The following is a 23491-nucleotide window of genomic DNA, read 5'->3' as shown; positions in this document are numbered from 1 at the left end:
TTTTTAAAGTCATAGTTCTCATTGACCCCCACTAACCTTTGTGGAAAAGGAACCCTTAGTGAAGGTCTTGGGAAAGGTACTTCTAATTTCCCATATTCCCTTTTAGCTTCTGGAGGAGATTCAACTTGCTGATCTAGTGTTGGTATGATCAATCGTTGAGGGAAAGGTACTTGTGGCATTTGGGAACCTCCTGGAATAATGGAACTGAGTTCATGTGGTCTTCTATTGTTCTTCTCCTTAATTCTAAACATGTCCTTCTTCAGAAGTTCTTCATAATTTTTTCCAATTCTCAACCCAACATCATCACACTTTTCACTAGATCTTGTGTGCGAAGGAGGGGGATCTTCTTTAAACCAATTTGAAACAATACTTTCAATCTTTGCCCCTAAATGTTTGAACTCCCCGTTCTGTGACTTGTGATTTTCAAAACTGATAGATGGTTGAGTTACAATTTGTTTGATAGGCTCTATAGCATTTGTGGCTTGCACTCCTTGAATGTTTGAGGGTGATTTCATCCAACTAATATTCGACCATTCTTGGAGGTTCAATGCCACTTGATCAATTAATATATATGCTTCATCTATACTTTTGTCCATAAAAGAACCTCCAGCTGATGAATCCAATAAACTCTTGTCTGAGAAAGAAATTCCCCCATAGAATATGTGTAGAATCAACCATTTTTCAAAACCATGATGAGGGCACTGTCTTTGAAGACTCTTGAATCTATCCCATGCTTCAAATAATGATTCTCTATATGCCTGAGCAAAATTTGTTATGCAATTCCTCATATACACTGTTTTTCTTGAAGGGAAAAAAATGATTCAGAAATTGCTTCTCCAATTGTTCCCAACTTGTGATACTTTGAGGATGGAGAGAATATAACCAAGTCCTTGCTTTATCCTTGATACTGAAAGGAAATGCCATCAATTGAACTGCATCTGATGACACTCCTTCACATTTCACCATATCACAAATCTCTAGAAATGTTTCAAGATGCAGATGAGGACTTTCTGATACTTCTCCTCCAAATTTGTGACCTTGTATCATGAAAATTAACTCTGGGTCTAGTTGGAAACTTTCTGCTTCAATTTGAGGTTGCACAATGGGAGATAAAAATCTTACAGAAAAGGGTGTAGAAAAATTTCTCATGGGCCTGCTTGACATGTTACTGCTCATGGATATTCAAGAAAAAATTATTAGAAGAAAGAGAAGGGAAAAAAATTGAAGAATCAAAGACAAGAAATAAAATGCAATATGAGAAGCAAGAAAAACAATGCAGAATTAAAATTGCAAGAAAGAAAGTGCATAATGAAAAAAGAAAGAAAAGACAAAAGGAACAAGAAAAATATCTAGAATAATTCATATGCCAAGAACAAGATTGCAAGATATTTTTACAAAAGAAAAGAAGAAAGAAACTAAATCAAAAGAAAACAGAGAAAAGTTAAACAAGAATGTTAGAATCAAAATGCAGAATTAGAGTTACAACAAAAAGAATTGACAAGAATGTTATACAAGAAAGGAAAAACCTATGAAAACATAATTCTAACAATTAGTTACAACTATGCAAATGAAAAGAAAGTTATGTCTAGTCTAACTCAATTGATAATTCCTAATGTTATAGCGCAGTCTCCGGCAACGGCGCCAAAAACTTGTTGACCTCTGCAAGTGTACGGAAATATCGCAAGTAATATAAAAGATTATCGTATCCACAGGGACTGGAATAAGCACTAAGAATATCTCAACGCGAATTAGATAGACAACAAATCAATGGATTGACAAAGGCTAAGTGTAACTATGAAAAGTAACAAAGAAACAAAAGAATAAGAAACAAGAATAAGGGCAATGATAAAGGATGTTCTAGGAATTTTGGTTTCTTTGTAATGTTATTCAATGTAGGATCTACCAAATCGTATTCCTCAATTGTCCATTATTTGTAGAAGGTTGTCGATTTCCTCTTGCAATAGGCAACCAGCTTAGGATTGAAATATATCTAGATGTGATCAATTAGGAGTAAACCCTATGTTGTCCTTACACGGGCTTGCCTATTACGTGTGTCCCTCGGAAAATCAACATAGAAATCACTACTTTTCAACCCCATTAGATATAAAGATTAACACATACAATCTATCCTACCCTCTTGAAATACCTAATTTCTCTCTCAAGATTTCCCCTCAAACGTCCTTACATGGGCATGTTCCTGTCACAAAGATCCCTCGGAAAATCGAATGAGAAGTAATCCATACAAGATCCACAAGATATTCAAATATTCAATCTAGCATGGTAATTAAGTCCTAATCTCAACAATCCACACAAGAAAGAATAGATACAAACAGGGCAAAATTATAGAAATAGGAATCTTGGAAAATCCACAAGAGTTTTCATCAAATCCCCATTACAAATACTACCTCCATCCTAGAACAAGAGATCTAATCCATGGAACAAGGAAAGAATCCAAAAGAAGAAGAAAAGATAAACATCTTGATCCCCAAATCCAAGAAAGAGAGGGAAGAAAAGCTTATCTACGATGAAGAATCGTCTTCGGATCCAATCCTCGCTCCCCGGAGTCGAAATGTTGAACATACGCCCTTGGAATCACCGAAAATCCCTCCAAGAAGGTGGAGGAACACCCAAATCTTCAATTCCCCCCCAAAAGGGAGAAGATCCCCTTTGAAATGAAGAAGAAACCTTATATAGAGGGGGAAAATCGAGCGCGACACGGCCCCAGGACCTGGCCGTGTGTGGGACACGACCTGGCTCACTCCCCTCTCTGCCTATCTCACACGCCCGTGTGTGAGACACGGTCATGTCTGGCTCTGCCACTGCACTCCTTGCACGGCCGTGTAGATCCACACGGCCATGTCATTCTTCTCCTATGGAAACCTTACACGGCCATGTCATTCTTCTCCTCTAGAAACCTTACACGGCCGTGTGGAGCTCACACCCCCTTGCATGACATGGTGTTGTGACTCACACACCCCCTTGATTGGCCCTGTATAGCTATGTCTTATTGCAACGTCTTTTACTCTATCAAGATTAACTGGTGTCGAGCGGAGGAAGCCTACTCGAACTTTGAGGGTTTAAAGTCTCCGGTTATCCTTGAGGAAATTAGACTGGTCCTTCTTTAAGGTTCCCAACCGATTACTATCGAGCAGAGGAAGCACACTCGGACATATCTGAGTGGAGGAAACACACTTCAATGGTTAGAGGTTTAAAGTCTCTGGTTCCCCTCAAGGAAGTCAGCCCGGTCACTCCTTGAGGTCCCCAATCGACTACTATCGAGCGGGGGAAGCACACTCGGGTATATCTAAGCGGAGGAAACATGCTCGAATAGACTTGAGCGGAGGAAACACGCTTCGATGATTAGAGGTTTAAAATCTCCAGTTCCCCTCAAGGAAGTCAACTCGGTCACTCCTTGAGGTCCCCGATCGACTGTTATCGAGCGGAGGAAGCACGCTCGGGTAGGTCTGAGCGGCGGAAACACGCTCAAATAGAATTGAGCAGAGGAAACCCGCTTCAATGGTTAGAGGTTTAAAGTCTCCGGTTCCCCTCAAGGAAGCCAGCCCGGTCACTCCTTGAGGTCCCCGATCGACTATTATCAAGCGGAGGAAGCATGCTTAAGTATATCTGAGCGGAGGAAACACGCTCGAATAGACTTGAGCGGAGGAAACACGCTTCAATGGTTAGAGGTTTAAAGTCTCCGGTTCCTCTCAAGGAAGTCATCCCGGTCACTCCTTGAGGTCCTCGATCGACTCTTATCGAGCGGAGGAAGCACGCTGGGGTATATCTGAGCGGAGGAAATACACTCGAATAGACTTGAGCGGAGGAAACACGCTTCAATGGTTAGAGGTTTAAAGTCTCCGGTTCCCCTCAAGGAAGCCAACCCGGTCACTCCTTGAGGTCCCCGATCGACTGTTATCGAGCGGAGGAAACACACTCGAGAAAAAAATTATTTGGTTCATTCTAGCACAGGCATGTATTGGTTAAAGAGTACGTGCCTGAATTTTTTCATTATATTCAAAAATTAAATGAAATATAAGGACAAATTACAAGCATACTTGTTAGGCTCTGTATGGTTGTAAGTGGTTCGCACTCCAAGGCCTCTCAAGCTTTCTCCCTTCTGAGTCTTGGAGATAATAAGAGCCAGAAGCAAGTTTTTGTATAACTTTGTATGGTCCTCCCCATTGGGGTGCCAATTTAGTAACATCCCCTATAGGTTTGACACGCTTCCACACTAAATCCCCTACTTGAAAGAATCGGGGGATAACTCTTTTGTTGTAGTTCTATCTCATTCGCTGTCGATAAGATGTAAGGCGAGTTGCTGCCTTGTCCCGAGCTTCTTCAATAAGATCGAGTTCCATAAGACGTCGACCATCATTATCTTCATCGAAGAATCGTCTACGATCAGATTCTATCCCCATCTCAATGGGGGATACTGCTTCTCTCTCGTATACTAGTTGAAATGGGGTTATCCCCATGGCTTCTCGAGGGGTGGTACGGTAAGCCTATAGCACACTGGGTAACTCATCTACCCAACTACCACCAACATGATCTAGCTTAGGTTTAAGTCCTATGATGATTTCTCTATTGGTCACTTCTGCTTGCCCGTTACTCTGTGGATATACTACAGAGGTGAACACCAACGCAATGTCATATCCTGCATACCATTCTCTAATCTCCAGTCCCTAGAATTGTCTTCCATTATCAGAGACTAATTTATGGGGAATACCGAATCTGCAAATAATGTGTTGCCATAAGAATTTGATGACTGCATTTTCAGTAATTCTTGCCAATGGTTCAGCTTCCACCCATTTTGAGAAATAATCTATAGCTACCAATAGAAACCTTCTCTGGGAAGTGGCTAGGGGAAATGGGCCTACTATGTCCATACCCCATTGATCAAAAGGGCATGAAACGATGGAAGTCTTCAAAAGTTGGGTAGGATGATGCGGGATATTTTGATGCTTCTGACATGACAGACATGTTCTTACTGTTAGGATCGATGGTCGCGGCTAGAGAGGGGGGGTGTGAATAGCCGCCCCAAATTCTTCGCGTTTCTTCCTACGATTAGGGTTAGCGCAGCGGAAATAACTAAATAGAAACGTAAAAAGGAAAGATCAAACCTCAAACTCGAACTCGACGATGTAACGAGGTTCGGAGATGAAACTCCTACTCCTCGGCATGTCCGTAAGGTGGACGAAGCCTATCAATCCGTCGGTAGATGAGTTCCCGGTGAACCGGCTAATAAATACTCCTTGTGGGTGGAGAAACCTCACCACAATAGCTTGCAACAGCAATATGGAAATACAAAGAAGAGCAAGAACAAAATACACAATGAATGTACAAATACTCGCTTGCCTTCTCGTCGACTGAAGTCCCGGATGAAGCACCAACTTCACGGACGAATGCCAACAAGCAACTCAGTCGAAGAAGCTCACATGAAGCTTCGAAGCTCAGCAAAGCTCAAGAGCACAGCTTTCAGAAGAATAGCAGCTCAGTTCAGAGGAGGAAGAAGAAGGAGAGAGTAGAAGCCCTTGAACTCCTTTTATAACCTGCACTGCACCTGCGAAGAACAGAAGACAGAAGACTAGCCGTTGTGAGCCAACGGCTAGGGTTGGACCGATCAGAACATCTCCTGATCGGTCCAGGAAGACCCTGATCGGTCCTGGGGACCGATCAGAGCTTCCTCTGATCGGTCCAAGGACCGATCAGCATGCATGTCCCTTTCTTTTCTCCCGAACTTCTTGCCTTCTGATCGTTGTTTCCTGATCGGTCTGCAGACCGATCAGATAACACTCAGTAGGCTATTGTTTGGTTACTGATCGGTCACCAGACCGATCCAGATATCCAGTGTATCACTAGATCGATCCACTGATCGATCCAGAGCTTGGTTTTACCCCAAACCAAGTCCCAAACCTTCCAAACCAACATCCGGTCAACCTTGACCTGTAGGTACATCATGCTTAGCATCCGGTCACTCCCTTGACCTGCTAAGACTCCCCAACAAGTGTCCGGTCAATCCCTTTGACCCACTTGGTCTTTCCAACACCAGATGTCCGATCACCCTTGATCCATCTGGATTTTTCCCTTGCCCGGCTTCACTCACCAGGACTTTCACCTAGCTTCACTCACTAGGACTTTTACCTGGCTTCACTCACCAGGGTTTTCCATCTGCCCGGCTTCACTCACCAGGGTTTTCCCTTTCACCTAGCTTCACTCACTAGAATTTTCACCTGGCTTCACTCACCAGGATTTCCCGACTGCCTGGCTTCACTCACCAGGACTTTCACTTGCCTGGCTTCACTCACCAGGACTTTCACCAACTGCCTGGCTTCACTCACCAGGACTTTCACCAACTGTCTGGCTTCACTCACCAGGACTTTCACTTCCGGTCCAGAGAACGAGCTATCGAGCCCTCTCTGACCTAGTCCGGAGAACGAGCTACCGAGCCCTCTCCGACTTCCACTTGCCAAGTTCCCATACTTGGACTTCTCCGTGCCAAGTCTCCATACTTGGACTTTCTCCCGTGCCAAGCTCCCTGCTTGGACTTTTCACCATGCCAAACTCCCTGCTTGGACTTTTCCCATGCCAAGCTCCCTGCTTGGACTTTTCCCGTGCCAAGCTCCCTGCTTGGACTTTTCCGAGTCAGATCAACTCACCTCGGGTCAACCAGGTCAACCTTGACCACGGGTTGCACCCACAATCTCCCAAGCTTGTATCCTTGTAAAACATCAAGATACAACTTTTCTGTTCACGTCAAACATTGTCAAACATAACTCGTCAAAAATCAAAACACAACTCGAGTCAAGTCAACTCTAGTCTGGTCAACCAGGTCAACCTTGACCTAAGGTTGCACCAACAATCTCCCCATTTTTGATGTTTGACAAAACCCATAATCAAACCCATAATCAAGTTAGGTTAACCCGATAACCTAACTTAGGTTTTCCAATGTTCTTCCCTGAACATTCTCTAGACATTCTCCTTTCTACTCTCCCCCTTTTTGACACACATCAAAAAGAGTGAATCAAGGTCAAGAGTTTCTTCCTAATGAAAGTTCCATACCTTTCATTGAAACTCTTAATTTCCCCCTTGATGCTAAGGTCCACAATCCCATATCACTCAAGTCTTTAGGAGTAAAAACTCCCCCTAAAAGTCAACTCCTCTTGACTAATAGGTAAAATTCCCCCTAAAGGTCAACTCCCCCTTGACCATTGCACCAACAATATCTTGGAGAGTTTCAAACCTTCAAAATACCAACTCCCGAGCTGAAATTTCAGACAACCAGTCGAATTTCAGCAATTTGGCATGCCCTGATCGGTCACCAGACCGATTAGGCTCCCTCTGGATCGGTCCAGTGACCGATCCACACAGACCTGGACCGATCAGGGAACCTCCTGATCGGTCCACGACCTCTGATTTCTGATTTCTGAATTTTTCTTCTCCCGAAATTCAGAAACCTCTAGAAAATCACAGAAAATTTCAAAAATTGTAAAATTTTGAGGATACATTCCTCATAACATATACTATCATGGAAAAATAGTTTCCTATGAAAATAAGTTCCATTTTCAAATCTTGATACAAAGTTCAAAAGTCTTTGAAATAGCTCAAAGTTAACTCATCTTTGTATCACTTTGCTCAATGATGAATGCTATTACTAGAAAAGCTTCATCAAGGTTTTTCAAATCAATTTTGAAATGATTTTAAACCATTTAATTTAGGACCACAATCTCTGGGCTAAATGTACATGACTTGTACATAAGCTTTCCCTATGATCCCCAATTTTGAATTAGGCTCATCTAGGTACAAGAACTATGCACCTTGTTCCTAACTCATCATCCTAATATCTCACACACATCTAAGGTGTATCAAACACATCCAAGTCAATTTTGATGTGAGATATGGGTTTAGGTTAGCTTAATCTAAGTTCTCATGCATTTTTCTAAATAACAATTTGATCTCCATATCAAATTGTGTTTCTTATCCTTAGATCAATTTCATTGATTATAAATGCAAGAAATGATGACATGGCATAAAATGATATCATAAATGAAAACATGTGCCAATGTCATGATGTCATGGCATAAAGTATGAAACTTAAATAAATCATGATATTTAACTAACCTAAGTATTATCATGACATTTCAAATGATCATAAATTAAATATGGTGTCATGACATGGCATATGGCAAACAATACATGGGAAATAGCATATAAAGGTATAGAAAATACCTAATTCTAGCCTTAGTTGCCATTTTTGATAATTTTGATCATTTTGCCATAAATTCTATATTCCTAAGTGTAATAGACCTAAAATCATATCCTCAAGACTTTTAGATCACTATGTGCCAACTAGATTGACTCTAGAAAATTCCTCAAATGTGGTTGGCACATTCTAATCACCTTAGGAATAATTCTTAATTTCATTTTCAAGGCTTGATTATACTTTGAAAAATCCTAAAGTGCCGCCTTTTGCCATGATTAGGTTAACTACCTATTCAAGTAAGGTTGGCACACCCTAACTAATCTAGCGTGATGAAATCACGCTCCTAGGAACCCAATACCTATTGGAGCTCATTGGGTTTACTAAACATTCACTAGGGATGACTTCCCTAGCAACTCTCCTAATGACCCTCCTAGGCTTTGAAGCCTTGGTCATTTGGGTCTCATCAAGATCAACTCTAGGGGTGACTCCCCTTGTGACCTTGGTGATGGTCTTCCTAGCCCTAGATTTTGTTCCATAATCGAATGGAACATTGTGATAAGTGGCCTTGACCATTTGGGACTTAGGTTTGTGACCCAAACCTCTCTTGTCCTTTGTCTTTGGTTTTTGACCCTTAGACCCTAGAGTTGACTTCTCCAAATTCTTAAGGGTCTTTTCTAGAATGTCAAGTCTTGACCTCAAGACTTGATTTTCCTTCCTTAATACCTCAAGACTTGATTTGTCATTTTTCTTTGAGGTATTCCTAGGCATATGTCTAGTTGTTTTGGGATTCCTACCTTGGTTCTCCTTAACCTTAGATGAGTTAATCCTAGGGTTGACATTTCTAGTATTTTCCTTACCTAGGTTAACATGTTTTGCTCCTAAGCACATGTATTGATTTCTAAGGTTATCATGCTTATTATTGTTAACAATTGCAACAAAACTACTAGCATGTGTTCTATTTGAATTGTAAAAATGAGCCTTAGAGATTACCTTAGGGTTTACCTTAGCTCCCCCTATAGACGTGCTCGGTCTCTTGTCCTTGTGAGATTGCCTCCCCCTCGGACATTGGCTCCTATAGTGTCCCCTTTGATTGCATTGAAAGCACACCACGTGCTCTTTGCCTTTGCGTATCGGGACTCCGGCTTTCTTGACCTTTGGCGCCGGTGGAGACTTTCTAATCCTCTTTGGACACTTACTCTTGTAGTGCCCAAATTCCCTACACTCAAAGCACATTATGTGTAATTTGCTAGAAATTAAAATGCTTGAGTTACCTAGGTTTGAGGATGGATGAAAGCTCTCTTCTTCATCCCTTCCGGAGGTAGAAGCTTCTTCTTCTTGCTCCGAACTTGAGGAAGAACTCTCCTCCTCTTCTTCTTTAGATGTTGAGTAGCCCTCAACTTCTAATTCAACACTTCCATGATGTGAGCTACTTGGCTCACTTGACTCCTCTTCATGGCTTGAATTGGAGCTCTCCTCATGGAACTTTGCCAAGTTATTTCACAACTCCTTGGCATCGTTATATCCACCTATCCTACACAAAACATCATTAGGTAAAGAAAATTTATAAATTTTCAATACCTCATCGTTGACTAGGGATTGGTGGACTTGTTCCTTGGTCCACTCCTTCTTCTCTAGGGTTTCTCTTTTCTTGTCCATCGGAGGCTTGAAACCTAATTGAACACAACTCCAATTTTCAAGGTTAGTCATAAGAAAGTACTTCATTCTTACCTTCCAAAACGCGAAGTCGTCGTGATCGTAGAAAGGTGGAATTATGACGTCTTCTCCAAATAACTCCATTCTCTAGCTCGTGCTCCCCCGTGTGTTGATCCAACGAAGAGCGACCTGGCTCTGATACCACTTGTTAGGATCAATGGTCGCGGCTAGAGAAGGGGGGTGTGAATAGCCGCCCCAAATTCTTCGCGTTTCTTCCTACGATTAGGGTTAGCACAGCGGAAATAACTAAATAGAAACGCAAAAAGGAAAGATCAAACCTTAAACTCGAACTCGACGATGTAACGAGGTTCGGAGATGAAACTCCTACTCCTCGGCGTGTCCGTAAGGTGGACGAAGCCTATCAATCCGTCGGTGGATGAGTCCCCGGTGAACCGGCTAATAAATACTCCTTGTGGGTGGAGAAACCTCACCACAATAGCTTGCAACAGCAATATGGAAATACAAAGAAGAGCAAGAACAAAATACACAATGAATGTACAAATACTCGCTTGCCTTCTCGTCGACTGAAGTCCCGGATAAAGCACCAACTTCACGGGCGAATGCCAACAAGCAACTCAGTCGAAGAAGCTCACACGAAGCTTCGGAGCTCAGCAAAGCTCAAGAGCACAGCTTTCAGAAGAACAGCAGCTCAGTTCAGAGGAGGAAGAAGAAGGAGAGAGTAGAAGCCCTTGAACTCCTTTTATAACCTGCACTCAACCTGCACTGCACCTGCGAAGAACAGAAGACAGAAGACTAGCCGTTGTGAGCCAACGGCTAGGGCTGGACCGATCAGAACATCTCCTGATCGGTCAAGGAAGACCTTGATCGGTCCTGGGGACCGATCAGAGCTTCCTCTGATCGGTCCAAGGACCGATCAGCATGCATGTCCCTTCCTTTTCTCCCGAACTTCTTGCCTTCTGATCGTTGTTTCCTGATCGGTCTGCAAACCGATCAGATAACACTCAGTAGGCTACTGTTTGGTTACTGATCGGTCACCAGACCGATCCAGATACCCAGTGTATCACTAGATCGATCCACTGATCGATCCAGAGCTTGGTTTTTGCCCAAACCAAATCTCAAACCTTCCAAACCAACATCCGGTCAATGTTGACCTGTTGGTACATCATGCTTAGCATCCGGTCACTCCTTTGACCTGCTAAGACTCCCCAACAAGTGTCCGGTCAATCCCTTTGACCCACTTGGTCTTTCCAACACCAGATATCCGATCACCCTTGATCCATCTGGATTTTTCCCTTGCCCGGCTTCACTCACCAGGACTTTCACCTTGCTTCACTCACTAGGACTTTTACCTGGCTTCACTCACCAGGGTTTTCCATCTGCCCGGCTTCACTCACCAGGGTTTTCCCTTTCACCTAGCTTCACTCACTAGGATTTTCACCTGGCTTCACTCACCAGGATTTCCCGACTGCCTGGCTTCACTCACCAGGACTTTCACTTGCCTGGCTTCACTCACCAGGACTTTTATCAACTGCCTGGCTTCTCTCACCAGGACTTTCACTTCCGGTCCAGATAACGTGCTACCGAGCCCTCTCTGACCTAGTCCGGAGAACGAGCTACCGAGCCCTCTCCGACTTCCACTTGCCAAGTTCCCATACTTGGACTTCTCCGTGCCAAGTCTCCATACTTGGACTTTCTCCCGTGCCAAGCTCCCTGCCTCGACTTTTCACCATGCCAAACTCCCTGCTTGGACTTTTCCCATGCCAAGCTCCCTGCTTGGACTTTTCCGAGTCAGGTCAACTCACCTCGGGTCAACCAGGTCAACCTTGACCACGGGTTGCACCCACAATCTCCCAAGCTTGTATCCTTGTAAAACATCAAGATACAACTTTTCTGTTCACGTCAAACATTATCAAACATAACTCGTCAAACATCAAAACACAACTCGAGTCAAGTCAACTCGAGTCTGGTCAACCAGGTCAACCTTGACCTAAGGTTGCACCAACACTTACGAGTTGAGCAGCATCTTCCTGTAGAGTAAGCCAGAAATACCCTGCTATTGACCTCCGCAAGTGTACAGAAATGTCGCAAGTAATATAAAAGATTATCGTATCCACAGGGACTAGAATAAGCACTAAGAATATCTCAATGCGAATTAGCTAGACAACAAATCAATGGATTGACAAAGGCTAAGTGTAACTATGAAAAGTAACAAAGAAACAAAAGAATAAGAAACAAGAATAAGGGCAGTGATAAAAGATGTTTTAGGAGTTTTGGTTTCTTTGTAATGTTATTCAATGTAGGATCTATCAAATCGTATTCCTCAATTGTCCATTATTTGTAGAAGGTTGTCGGTTTCCTCTTGCAATAGATAACCGGCCTAGGATTGAAATATATCTAGATGTGATCAATTAGGCGTAAACCCAATGTTGTCCTTACACGGGCTTGCCTGTCACGTGCGTCCCTCGGAAAATCAACATAGAAATCACTACTTTTCAACCCCATTAGATATAAAGATTAACGCATACAATCTATCCTACCCTCTTGAAATACCTAATTTCTCTCTCAAGATTTCCCCTCAAACGTCCTTACACGGGCATGTTCCTGTCACGAAGATCCCTCGAAAAATCGAATGAGAAGTAATCCATACAAGATCCATAAGATATTTAAACATTCAATCTAGCATGGTAATTAAGCCCTAATCTCAACAATCCACATAAGAAAGAATAGATACAAACAGGTCAAAATCATAGAAATAGGAATCTTGGCAAATCCACAAGAGTTTTCATCAAATCCCCATTAAAAATACTCCCTCCATCCTAGAATAAGAGATATAATCCATGGAACAAGGAAAGAATCCAAAAGAAGAAGAAAAGATAAACATCTTGATCCCCAAATCCAAGAAAGAGAGGGAAAAAAGGCTTATCTACGATGAAGAACGGTCTTCGGATCCAATCCTCGTTCCCCAGAGTCGAAATGTTGAAGATCCGCCCTTGGAATCGCCAGAAATCCTTCCAAGAAGGTGGAGGAACACCCAAATCTTCAATTCCCCCCAAAAGGGAGAAGATCCCCATGAAATGAAGAAGAAACCTTTATATAGAGGGGGAAAATCGGGCGCCACACGACCCCAGGACCTGGCCGTGTGTGGGACACGGCCTGGCTCACTCCCCTCTCTGCCTATCTCACACGGCCGTGTGTGAGACACAGCCATGTCTGGCTCTGCCAGTGCACTCCTTGCACGGCCGTGTAGATCCACACGGCCATGTTATTCTTCTCCTCTAGAAACCTTACACGACCGTGTGGCTCACACGGCCATGTCATTCTTCTCCTCTGGAAACCTTACACGGCTGTGTGGCTCACACGGCCGTGTGGAGCTCACACCCCCTTGCATGACATGGCCATGTGGCTCACACGCCCCCTTGATTGGCCCTGCATAGCTATGTCTTATTGCAACGTCTTTTACTCTGTCAAGATGGGATTTTCTCTAGTTGTAGTCTTCATCAAAGTTGTAGATCCTGAAGCTATCTACAAATTGGTTCAGAGAACAGCCCAAAACTCAAATGGATAACAAAGTTATGCCTGTTTTACTCTTGGTGTGCAGTGTAGGGATTCCACACGGCCCTGTGCTAAGGCCGTGTCACATAGAAACGCATTTTAGACCTTCAAGACATGGTTTTCTCTGGATGAAGTCTTCATAAGGGCTGTAGATCTTGAAGTTATCTACATTTTGATATCTGGAACAGCTCATAACTCCAACTGAGCACAAAGTTATGACCATTTTACTTTTGGTCTATAGTGCTGAAAGTTCCGCACGGCCTTCGCACGGCCGTGTGAGGTTCACACGGCCTTTACACGCCCTCCACACGGCCGTGTGGGTGCTACACGGCCAAAACATGAAGAAAACTTAGTTTTTCGTGCCCGTGTCATGCTAGAAGCTCTCGACTTCATTTTAACTCCGTTTTTGCTTTAAATCATGTCCTATCAATCAAAACAAGCAAAGAGTATAGATCTCCGAACAAAATATAATAGAAGTATGACATTATAATGAAATATGGTGCAATAAACATAGATTATGCGCATGAAGTACAAGTAGATGTACGTCAAAGTATGTATAAATGTGTATATAATCTACGCACATCACCGGCCAATAAAATCTTACGTGCTAAAGATCTGCCCCTAATATGACTGCCGCACGAACCTTGATGAACCTCATGTAAGATGTATTGCATATCCTTTGGTCCAATGCATTTGAGCAAGGGATTAGAAAAGGCCCTTTTATAAAGCTAGTCCCCTATCAAAGTATATTGGGTGACTTTCTTCTTAAAGACTCTCGCTTGTTAGGCATCACCTGGTAAGACACCTTGTTGCAAAAATGATATGATCGACGCTCTCCAGTCTCCTTGTATCTCCATCTTAGCTTGTCTTTCAATACAACACACCAATACTGTTTGCTTTACTGGTCGATCTAGGTTCCAAGGTACTATTGCTGATGCAAGCTTCGCCAGTTCATCCGCCACTTGATTCTCTGATCAGGGGATCTTCTGTATATTTACCTCTTGGAATGTAGCCTTTAATTTATCAAAAGCTTTTGCATATAACTTAAATCGATTACTACTAATCTCTAACTTGCCTGACAATTATTGTGCTACCAGTTGAGAATCCGTGCAAATCCATACCCGAGCAGCTCCCACATGTCGAGCTACTTGTAAGACAGCTATTAATGCTTCATATTCTGCTTCATTGTTGGTGGCTCTATAACTTAGTCGGACAGAAAGTTGATCCCGATCTTCCCTGGGAGATATAAGAAGAATATCAATACCACTACCCTGTCTGATAGAAGACACATCTACATAAATTTTCCAAGTCCCTTCTTCTTTGAGGCCCTGCACTTCTATTATAAAGTTTGCCAGAGCTTGCGCTTTAATTGCTGAACAAGGCTGATATTGTATGTTATATTCACTGAGCTCGGTCGTCCAATTGATCAATCACCCGGATGCTTCTGGATTAAGGAGCACTCGCCCGAGAGTACTATTAGTTAATACTATGATTGCGTGTGATAAGAAGTAAGGCCGCAATCTTCTAGATGTTACGACCAAGGCATAAGCTAATTTTTCGAGTGTAGTGTACCTACACTCGGCTCCTTTCAATAGATGACTTGAAAAATACACGGGTTGCTGTTCCTTTCCCTCCTGCCTCACTAGCACCGAGCCTACAACATGCTCATTTGTTGAAAGATAAACCCATAAAGTTTCTCCTACTATAGGCTTAACTAATACAGGTAGGGTTGACAAGTAATCTTTTAATTCTCGAAATGCGTTGTCACATTCTTCATCCCATTGAAATTTATTGGCCTTTCAAAGTATCTTGAATAAATGAAAACTTCGGTCGGCTGAGTGGGAGATGAAGCGGGATAACGCAGTGATTCGCCCGGTTAGCCTTTGAGCTTCTTTCATATTACGTGGGGGCTCCATATCCTGTATCTCTTGGACTTTGTTGGGGTTTGCTTCTATCCCTCACTCGGTCACCATATAGCCCAAGAATTTGCCACTTCTGGCTCCAAACAAGCATTTTCCAGGATTGAGTTTGAGTCCATATTGCCTCAAGTTTCGGCATGTTTCCTCTACATCTCTGCACAAATCAACAGCCTGAGGTGATTTAATTAAGATATCATCCACATATACCTCCATATTTCTCCCTATCTGTTTCCGAAAGACTTTATTCATGAGCCTCTGATAGGTCGCCCCTACATTCTTTAGTCCAAAAGGCATAACCCTATAACAATAGGTACCTTCAGCTGTAATAAAACTAACCTTTTCTTAATCCTCCTTAGCTAGAGGTACTTGATGATAGCCTTGGTAGGCATCCAACATACAAATGTATTCACATCCGGCTGTAGAGTCCACCACTTGATCAATGCGCGATAGAGGATAGTAATATTTTGGGCAAGCTTTGTTGAGGTCTCGAAAGTCAATACACACTCTCCACTTATTTCCTGGTTTAGGTACCAGGACGGCGTTGGCTAACTAGCTAGGAAATTGCACTTCCCTAATATATCCCACCTCCAGTAGCTTATCCACTTCTTCCTTGATAATCTGGTTTTGGTCGGCCCCAAAATCTCTTTTCTTTTGCTTGACATGCCTAGCATCAGGATAAACATGTAATGAATGTTCCAGGACGGCGTTGGCTAACTAGCTAGGAAATTGCACTTCCCTAATATATCCCACCTCCAGTAGCTTATCCACTTCTTCCTTGATAATCTGGTTTTGGTCGGCCCCAAAATCTCTTTTCTTTTGCTTGACATGCCTAGCATCAGGATAAACATGTAATGAATGTTCCATTACAAGAGAGGAAATACCTGTGACCTCCTTGGGAGTCCATGCGAACACGTTGTTGTTCCGGCTCAAACATTGTATCAACTCAGTTTTGAGTGGAGGCTCCAAGTCGGCCGCCACATAAGTCATAGCTTCTGGTCACCTGGTTTGTATTTGTACCTCCTCCTTTTCTTCGTATATCAAACTGGGTGGTTTCTCTTGGATAGCATTAACCTCCATTCTCTGAATTTTTCGAGCGATATTAGCCTCCATTCGAATGATTTCCACATAGCACTTTCGTGCGAGTAATTGATCTCCCTGGACTTCTCCTACTTGGTCATCAACGGGGAACTTCACCTCTGGCAGAAAGTAGAAATGACCGCCCAAAACTCGTTCAAGGTCGACCCAATATAACGTTATACGCAGAAGGTGCATCCACCACCATGAAATAAGATCTCCTGGTTCTCATCAAGGGCTCTTCTCCTAGAGAGATGACCAATTTTATCTGGCCGAGCGGTTGAACTTCATTGCCAGTGAAACCATAAAGGGGAGTTACCATGGGTTGTAGCTCGCTCGGGTCTATCTGCAACTGATCAAAAGCCTTTTTGAAAATAATATTGACAGAGCTACCAGTATCAATAAAACTACGGGAAATATTATAGTTAGCTATGACTGCTTTTATTATAAGAGCGTTGTCATGGGGTACTTCCACTCCCTCCAAATCTTTAAGGCCAAAATTGATCTCCGGTCCCGCTGCCTTTTCGGTGTTCCATCCCACTACATGGATCTGCAGTCACCGAGCGTGTGCCTTTCTCGCCCGATTAGAATCACCATCAATAGGCCCGCCCGTTATCATATTAATGTTTCCTCGGCCGGCGTTGCTCCGATTTTATTCCTGTCGAGCAATCGCTATCTCGGGATGTGCTGGTTCATACGCCCGAGATGGCCTGCCCGGCAATTGTAATATCCCCTATTGTGTTTCAGTCGCCTGATATTCCCGCTTAGGAGGACTGTTATGCCTCTTGTAGGGTTGTCGGTTGGGAGATCGCCAGCGATAACGATTGTTGTTGGTTCTCTGGTTTCTTAGGGCAAAGCAATTTTCAGTGTAGTGAGTACCCGACATATGATAGGTACACCATCTTCGAGGGGCTTCTTGTGGCATCTCCACATGTTGGACTGCTTACGGTCTTTGCTCAGGCTGGCGAGGTGGAGGGGGAGCTCCACGAGGCCTCCTTAGCGGATAAACAGGAGCTACAGCTCCCTCGTGGGCTATGGTTGAGACAGGCACTGTACTCTCCTTCTTGCGAGCTACTTGAGCTTCTTCAACATTAATGAATTCAGTAGCTCGCTCAATCAACAAATCAAAATTGGTTGGGGGATTGCGCACTAAGTCCTTGAGAAAATCGTTATCGTTGAGGCCTTGAGAGAAAGCTGTTGGTTAGTCCTAGGAAGATCGTACCGGTTCCATTGTACAAAAATTTTGTACAAGTGTCGAACCTTTCATAAATAACCTATTGTATTCTTTAGAAGTTAAATAAGGAATCGCAAATGGAACTTAACATTATTGATTCCAAATTTAACTTATCTGTTCTTAATGGTTTAGACTTGGATCGCAAGCGGAACTTAACACTATTGATCTAAGTCCACCTACGTTATAAATTCAATTAAATATTAATTTCCAAAATTGGCTTCCAGGTTAAACATTGCGAGACACTAGGCTTTCTTGGATATGGGAGCAACCACCACTTCCTAGACAAAGTCTTTTAAGGAAAGCTAATATTTAATTTCCTTATATAACTCTAGTGTTAACAAAAAAAAACAATCGAATTACAAATTCGAAAAATAAAAAAAACACAACTTCGAAACAAATAGTTTTCTGCTTCAACTCTACTTCAGCCCGAGTCCGAGACTTCGTGGCTAGCCAAAGTTTCTCAATGTCTTGGCGGAGAGAAGACTGAATATCTCTATTTTGCGTCATCTCGACTAAAAAAGTATCCTTGTAGGTGAGTAATTGAGTCATATGGGCTAATTGTTGGTGTAAAGATGACACCTCATCAGAGTTAGGGGTGGATTCCATGGTCAGAAGAAGTCAGTGAGAAAAGTACAATGACGCAGGGGGACTCAGCCCTTTTAAAGAGGAAGTTGGGAAGAGACGGCCTCAAGGCGTTTAAGAGGCTCTTCTCCCAAAGTTGATTGGGTAATTAATCAGGGTTCATAGCTGAGGAGTTAGGAAAAGATGCAACATTTAAGAACGTCATGGTGGAACGAGTAAACTAGAGTTTGAGTCTAGTTAATCAGACTTGAGCCTCCTTCGACTAGACTTAGTGGAGGCTTGTGATACGGTGCATGATGGTGGGGCCCAATAAAGGTGGACAGTCAGAAGTCAAGGGGGCGTGGCAGTCAGAAGTCAAGAGGACGTGACAGTCAAAAGTCAAGGGGGTGTGACAATTAGCAGTCAAGGGGGCATGACAGTCATAAGTCAAGGGGAACGTGGTAGTCAACAGGTATGGAACGACGTCAGCAACCTAATTCCCGGTCGGGTTCCAACAGACCGAGACTCCAGATCTGAGACACCTGGGTAGACAGTCGGATGACACCTGACCAAGATTTGACGGGTTAGGCTCTCACGGCTTGGCGGTACTTAAGCCCGGTGCTCTCAGTAAACTAAAGCTCCTGGTCAGCTAACTCCCGGACAGCTAACTCCCGTTCAGCTAACTCCCAATCAACTAACTCTTGGTCAACGCTTGGACTATCTCTCCACGACCTTGGCCTCCCAAAGTCTAGGTTAGGCATTATACTCGATTGATCATCCAAGGTTGTCCTATTCCTTCCCGATCGAGGCAGAAAGTGCTACAGGACAACAAGGTCAGTGAATCGTAACCGTCTGTCAGAGAATAACTACCAAGTGTCAAGGAATATTCCAACGATCTGCCATCACCTGCGAATGGAACCTTCCTTCAGGTTATAGGAGGATGTCACGTGTCCTCCATCACCCGACAAGTCCTGACACTCGACATTCTCTAACATCAGTCAGGCTCCAGAAGGTACGCACTGTCATATAAAATGGGAGGACCTCACCCTTTCGCAAGGACGCTCTCTCGCACATTCGCACTTGTCTTCTACTTTCTTTCTTCTTTGTACACTGATCTTCTGGGAAAAAAGTACCTGACTTGAGCGTCAGAGAACCTACTCCGAGGACTTTTTCCCTAGTTTCTGACCTCTAACGTCCGGGTGCTTATCTGAGTGTGCGCAGAGCTCAGGTGTCACTGGCCCAGTCATTGTCGTCCGCCAACACCACGTAAGAGTCTATTTTTGGAAGTGTATACGAGAAAGGCATTTTCGTCGCTCCTCCGTCAACATCCGCAACAGCTCACTCATCTTTCATCTAACCCAGATTTCAGACATGATCATAATCTAACGAAAATTTAATCCATAATCTAACAATACTGCATTTTTATTTTTAATGATCTATTCGGTTTGTCATTTTCCGTTGTCATTTATGGTAACGTGCAACAAATGAAGTAGAAATCAAAAGGCTACCGCGAGAGCAGCATTTAAAGTTTTAAACGTGCGCATTTTGATACAAATCAATACAATTTAACATGAAAAAACACTGCACAATGTGTAAACTAATAAAAAAACAATTTCATAAACGAAACCTCGATCCAGCAGCCTTCTTATGGTTGACTTTGTCAATTCTAAACAAGTGATAATACGACCTCGTCAAACTTGTATCGCATCTCTTGAAGAACATGGTCAAACGATTGACTTTGCTAAAATTAAAGAACTCGAAAGATATGCTAAAACGTGGAGAAATATGTTACATTTTCACTTGACATTGTTGAGGCCGATAGCTGATTCCAGGAAGCTGCTTCTCTACTTCCATCAGAACACTTTCCATGGCTTTCTCCACGTCAGCCGTCGCTATCTATTGCAATAAGAAAAAAACTTATGATTTTTAATTGCAAATATTTTAATTGTTTTCAATCTTATTTGTGCCTATGAATTTAGCAATTTTTCTTTTACCTTCCTAACATTAAAGCACCTCTAAAATTTTAACATAACTTTTTTTATTAAAAATTAACAATTCAATATCAATGGGAAAAATAATAAAAGTTTTAAAATATTAAGAAAAATATTTTTTTTAAATTTTTTTTGAAGTTTTGCTATTGTTAAAATATACATTAATATTTCTCATTTTAAAAATGTCCTCTTTTGTCGACAGATGAACAACCATGAAAAATATAAAATGATAAATTAAATATTTTGATCTTGGAAATAATGTATTCTGAAGGATATTTTTTTATTCCAAATATAAATGTTAGTAAAACTTAGTGTTCTCTTAAGGGTAAAGTGTAATTTATTAAATGTCAGAGGCGAAATGAAAAAGTAAAAAAGCTCCTGAAGCAATGTGAAAATTGTTCAACGATGATTTGCTCACCTTGGTATCGATGCCAATGGTGGCAGAAAACTCAGAACGAGAGAGATCAGACTGAACGGCTTTGGCCGTCACACCCATGCTCTGCAAGCATCGAAGAGCTCCGATCATGGAGTCTATGGGAGAAGAAGGATTCTCTACCCTAATTTTGATTGTCGCCACTTCATCGCTTCCGAGAATCCCCGCCTTGAGCTCCTCGTTGCGCTGCTGAAGCGCCTTCTTCACCCCCTTCAGCTCTCGCACGTACTGAGTGGCCGATTGAACGATCGAGTTCTTGTCGCCCTGATATTTGAGAGGGGAAATCCGTTAGAATTGGGTAAAAGGGTAAGAAATTAGGTTAAAAACAGGGGAATCGCTCAAAAATGGGACCTTTGATCTCGAGGCGATCATGGAGTACAAATCCGCGTAGTTCTGGCTGAGCTTCTCCCGCCGCTTCCGCTCCCTCATCATGTGCCTGAATCCGCGGCTCATCGCCACGGGGCTCGGCGTCTGCTCCTCCTCCTTCGGGATACTTTTCAGCATATCCACCACCCGCCGGTGTATGTTCCGGCCGCCGCTGCCGGCAGCCCCAGAGATCGAGCACTCCGTCATATGCGCACCCTCATACCTCCGGAATGCGCTCCGATAGACCTCCCGCGGTGGGGGATCGAACTCCGGCGAGAGGTCCGGGTAGGCGGCGGTGGCGGCGGTTGGACAATCGAAGTGGAGCAGGTCCGGCGACAAGGGCCAGGGCAGGCAGGTCTCGCCGCCGTGGAAGTAGTCGTCGGGGAAGGGAATGAAGGGCTCCCTCTCCATTGCCGTTGCGCTCGAAATCGTCAGCTTTGATTTGCCGCTGTGTTTAAAGCGCGCAGGGCACAAAAACGGCATTCGAAAAACGTGGTCAAAAAGGGTAATCCTGCGTCAACGTGGAAGTATGCGAACGCCTCCGAACACGATCTCTGCCCCTCCATTCTCTTGACTGCACCAGCCAACGGATCGGGATCGTCCAAATAGCGCATGTGTGTGTGGATGAGGAGGAGACAAATCACATCTACAGTAATTCAGTAGCTTCCACGTCGTTGCCGCAAATATTGCTGATTTCAGGCTTAAGAACCGTGTGATCTTGAATTTAGGGGAAAAGAGTAGAAAATAGGGTATTGGAATAATCAAATTGTTTTATTGACTAAACGCGGCAGAGTTATAATTTACGGTAAATCTTATTAATTAAATTATAATTTACAGTAAATCTTATTAATTAAAATATAATTTACGGTTAGTGTCACAATTTGGTCAGCTAAAAAATAAATTTATTTAATTAAAATTTTAATTAAATTATTAATAAAAATTAATTAGATATTATTTTTAAAAAGTAAATATAAAAATAGATGAGAAAAAAATATAATTGGCTTTTTATGATATTATTTGAAAATTCTAAATAATAATCTTAAAAATTATTTTAAAAATCATTTTAATTAACTATATTATACTCATTTAATATTATCCTATAATTTATGTGATAAAGGAAACGTGTAAAAATTTAGGAAATTTATGCACATGTTTAATGAGTCAGATAAAAAGCCAAACCCTCCATTAACACATGCTGTCATTTTGAGGCTTAAAACCATGTTTAGCATTCGGCAGGACCGCTGACTTGGTCACAACCATAAATTCGTTGCCTTATTTCCATAGCATAAATGCGGAGAAATTGCAAGAAACTTACTACTTAGATCATGATAATGTTAGAATTTATTTCTCTGAATTTAAAGAATTTATTTATCTGAATTTGAAGTTCAATATCAACAACACTAATTAAATCTTATCCCATTAGATAAAAATTAAATATATAAATTTCTTTAAACCATTAAAACTTTATCTCTTACTGTATTATCATTTATATTTAAATAAATTTTATTTTATTTTATTATTACTAACTAAGTCTTTTTTAATCTTTCTTTTCCTCGTTTAATATACGTGTTGGTTATAATTTCACATCACGTAACTGGAGCATTCATTGGCCATCTAAGTACATGTTCATATTATCTTAAACGTATCTCTCGGAGTTTTTCCTCAATAGATGCAACTTCGACTTTCTCTCTAATGCTCTCATTTCTTTTTCTGTCCATCCTCGTATATCCACACATCCACCTTAACATCTTCATCTCTGTAACTCTCATCTTCTATTCATGTGCTTGAGTTATAGTCCAACATTCAGCTCCATATAGCATAATAGGTCTAATTGTGATTTTGTAGAACTTTACTTTAAATTTTAGATGTATTTTACGGTCACATAAAACACTCGACACTCTCATCCATTTCAACTATTCTACTTGTATTCTATATAAAACATTTGTCTCAATTCCTCCATTGTTTTACAAAAATGATCCTAAATATTTAAACCTCTCGGTTCCAGACAACTCATCATCTCCTATCTCAACAATTATCTCATTACGTCTAATATTGCTAAACTTAAATTTCATATATTCTATCTTTATTTTATTAAGCCTAAAACATTTTCCTTCTAGTATTTTCCGCTAAGATTCTAGTTTAGCATTTACTATTTCATGTGTTTTATCTACCAAAATAATATCATCTGCAAATAACATACATCACAATACTGTGTCTTGAATGTGAACAGTGAGTTCGCCCATAATTAGTATAAAAAGATAGAGATTTAGAGTTGATCCTTGATGTAACCCTATCTTTATTGGAAATACTTCAATTACTTCACCTGAAGTCTTTACTTTGGTTATTACATCCTTATACATATCCTTAATTAATTTAATATATGTTACGCTAACACCTCTCTTTTCTAGAATTCTCTATATAATTTCTCTTGGAACTCTATCATAAGTTTTTTCTAAGTCAATGAATACTATGTGTAGATCTTGTTTT

General features: G+C 41.9%; 1 protein-coding gene and 1 non-coding gene across 2 annotated transcripts; one reads left to right on the top strand and one right to left on the bottom strand.

Moving 5' to 3' along the window:
- The first annotated feature begins 684 nt into the window (after nt 1-684).
- LOC122028287 lies at nt 685-790 on the top strand. The gene has a single exon (XR_006124694.1). It is a non-coding gene; the product is annotated as a small nucleolar RNA R71 (small nucleolar RNA).
- Nucleotides 791-19704: 18914 nt separating this feature from the next.
- LOC122027232 (transcription factor BHLH148-like) lies at nt 19705-21831 on the bottom strand. Its single transcript, XM_042586160.1, has 3 exons — nt 20990-21831; nt 20624-20902; nt 19705-20110 (listed from the first exon to the last, which is right to left on the bottom strand). Exons 1-3 carry the CDS (start codon nt 21485-21487, stop codon nt 20003-20005), a joined length of 885 nt encoding a protein of 294 aa, XP_042442094.1. The 5' UTR covers nt 21488-21831; the 3' UTR covers nt 19705-20002.
- Nucleotides 21832-23491: the final 1660 nt, after the last annotated feature.

Source organism: Zingiber officinale, chromosome 10A (genome assembly GCF_018446385.1).
Source record: "Zingiber officinale cultivar Zhangliang chromosome 10A, Zo_v1.1, whole genome shotgun sequence".
Taxonomy (NCBI): domain Eukaryota; kingdom Viridiplantae; phylum Streptophyta; class Magnoliopsida; order Zingiberales; family Zingiberaceae; genus Zingiber; species Zingiber officinale.
This window is presented reverse-complemented; position numbering and strand designations above follow the sequence as displayed.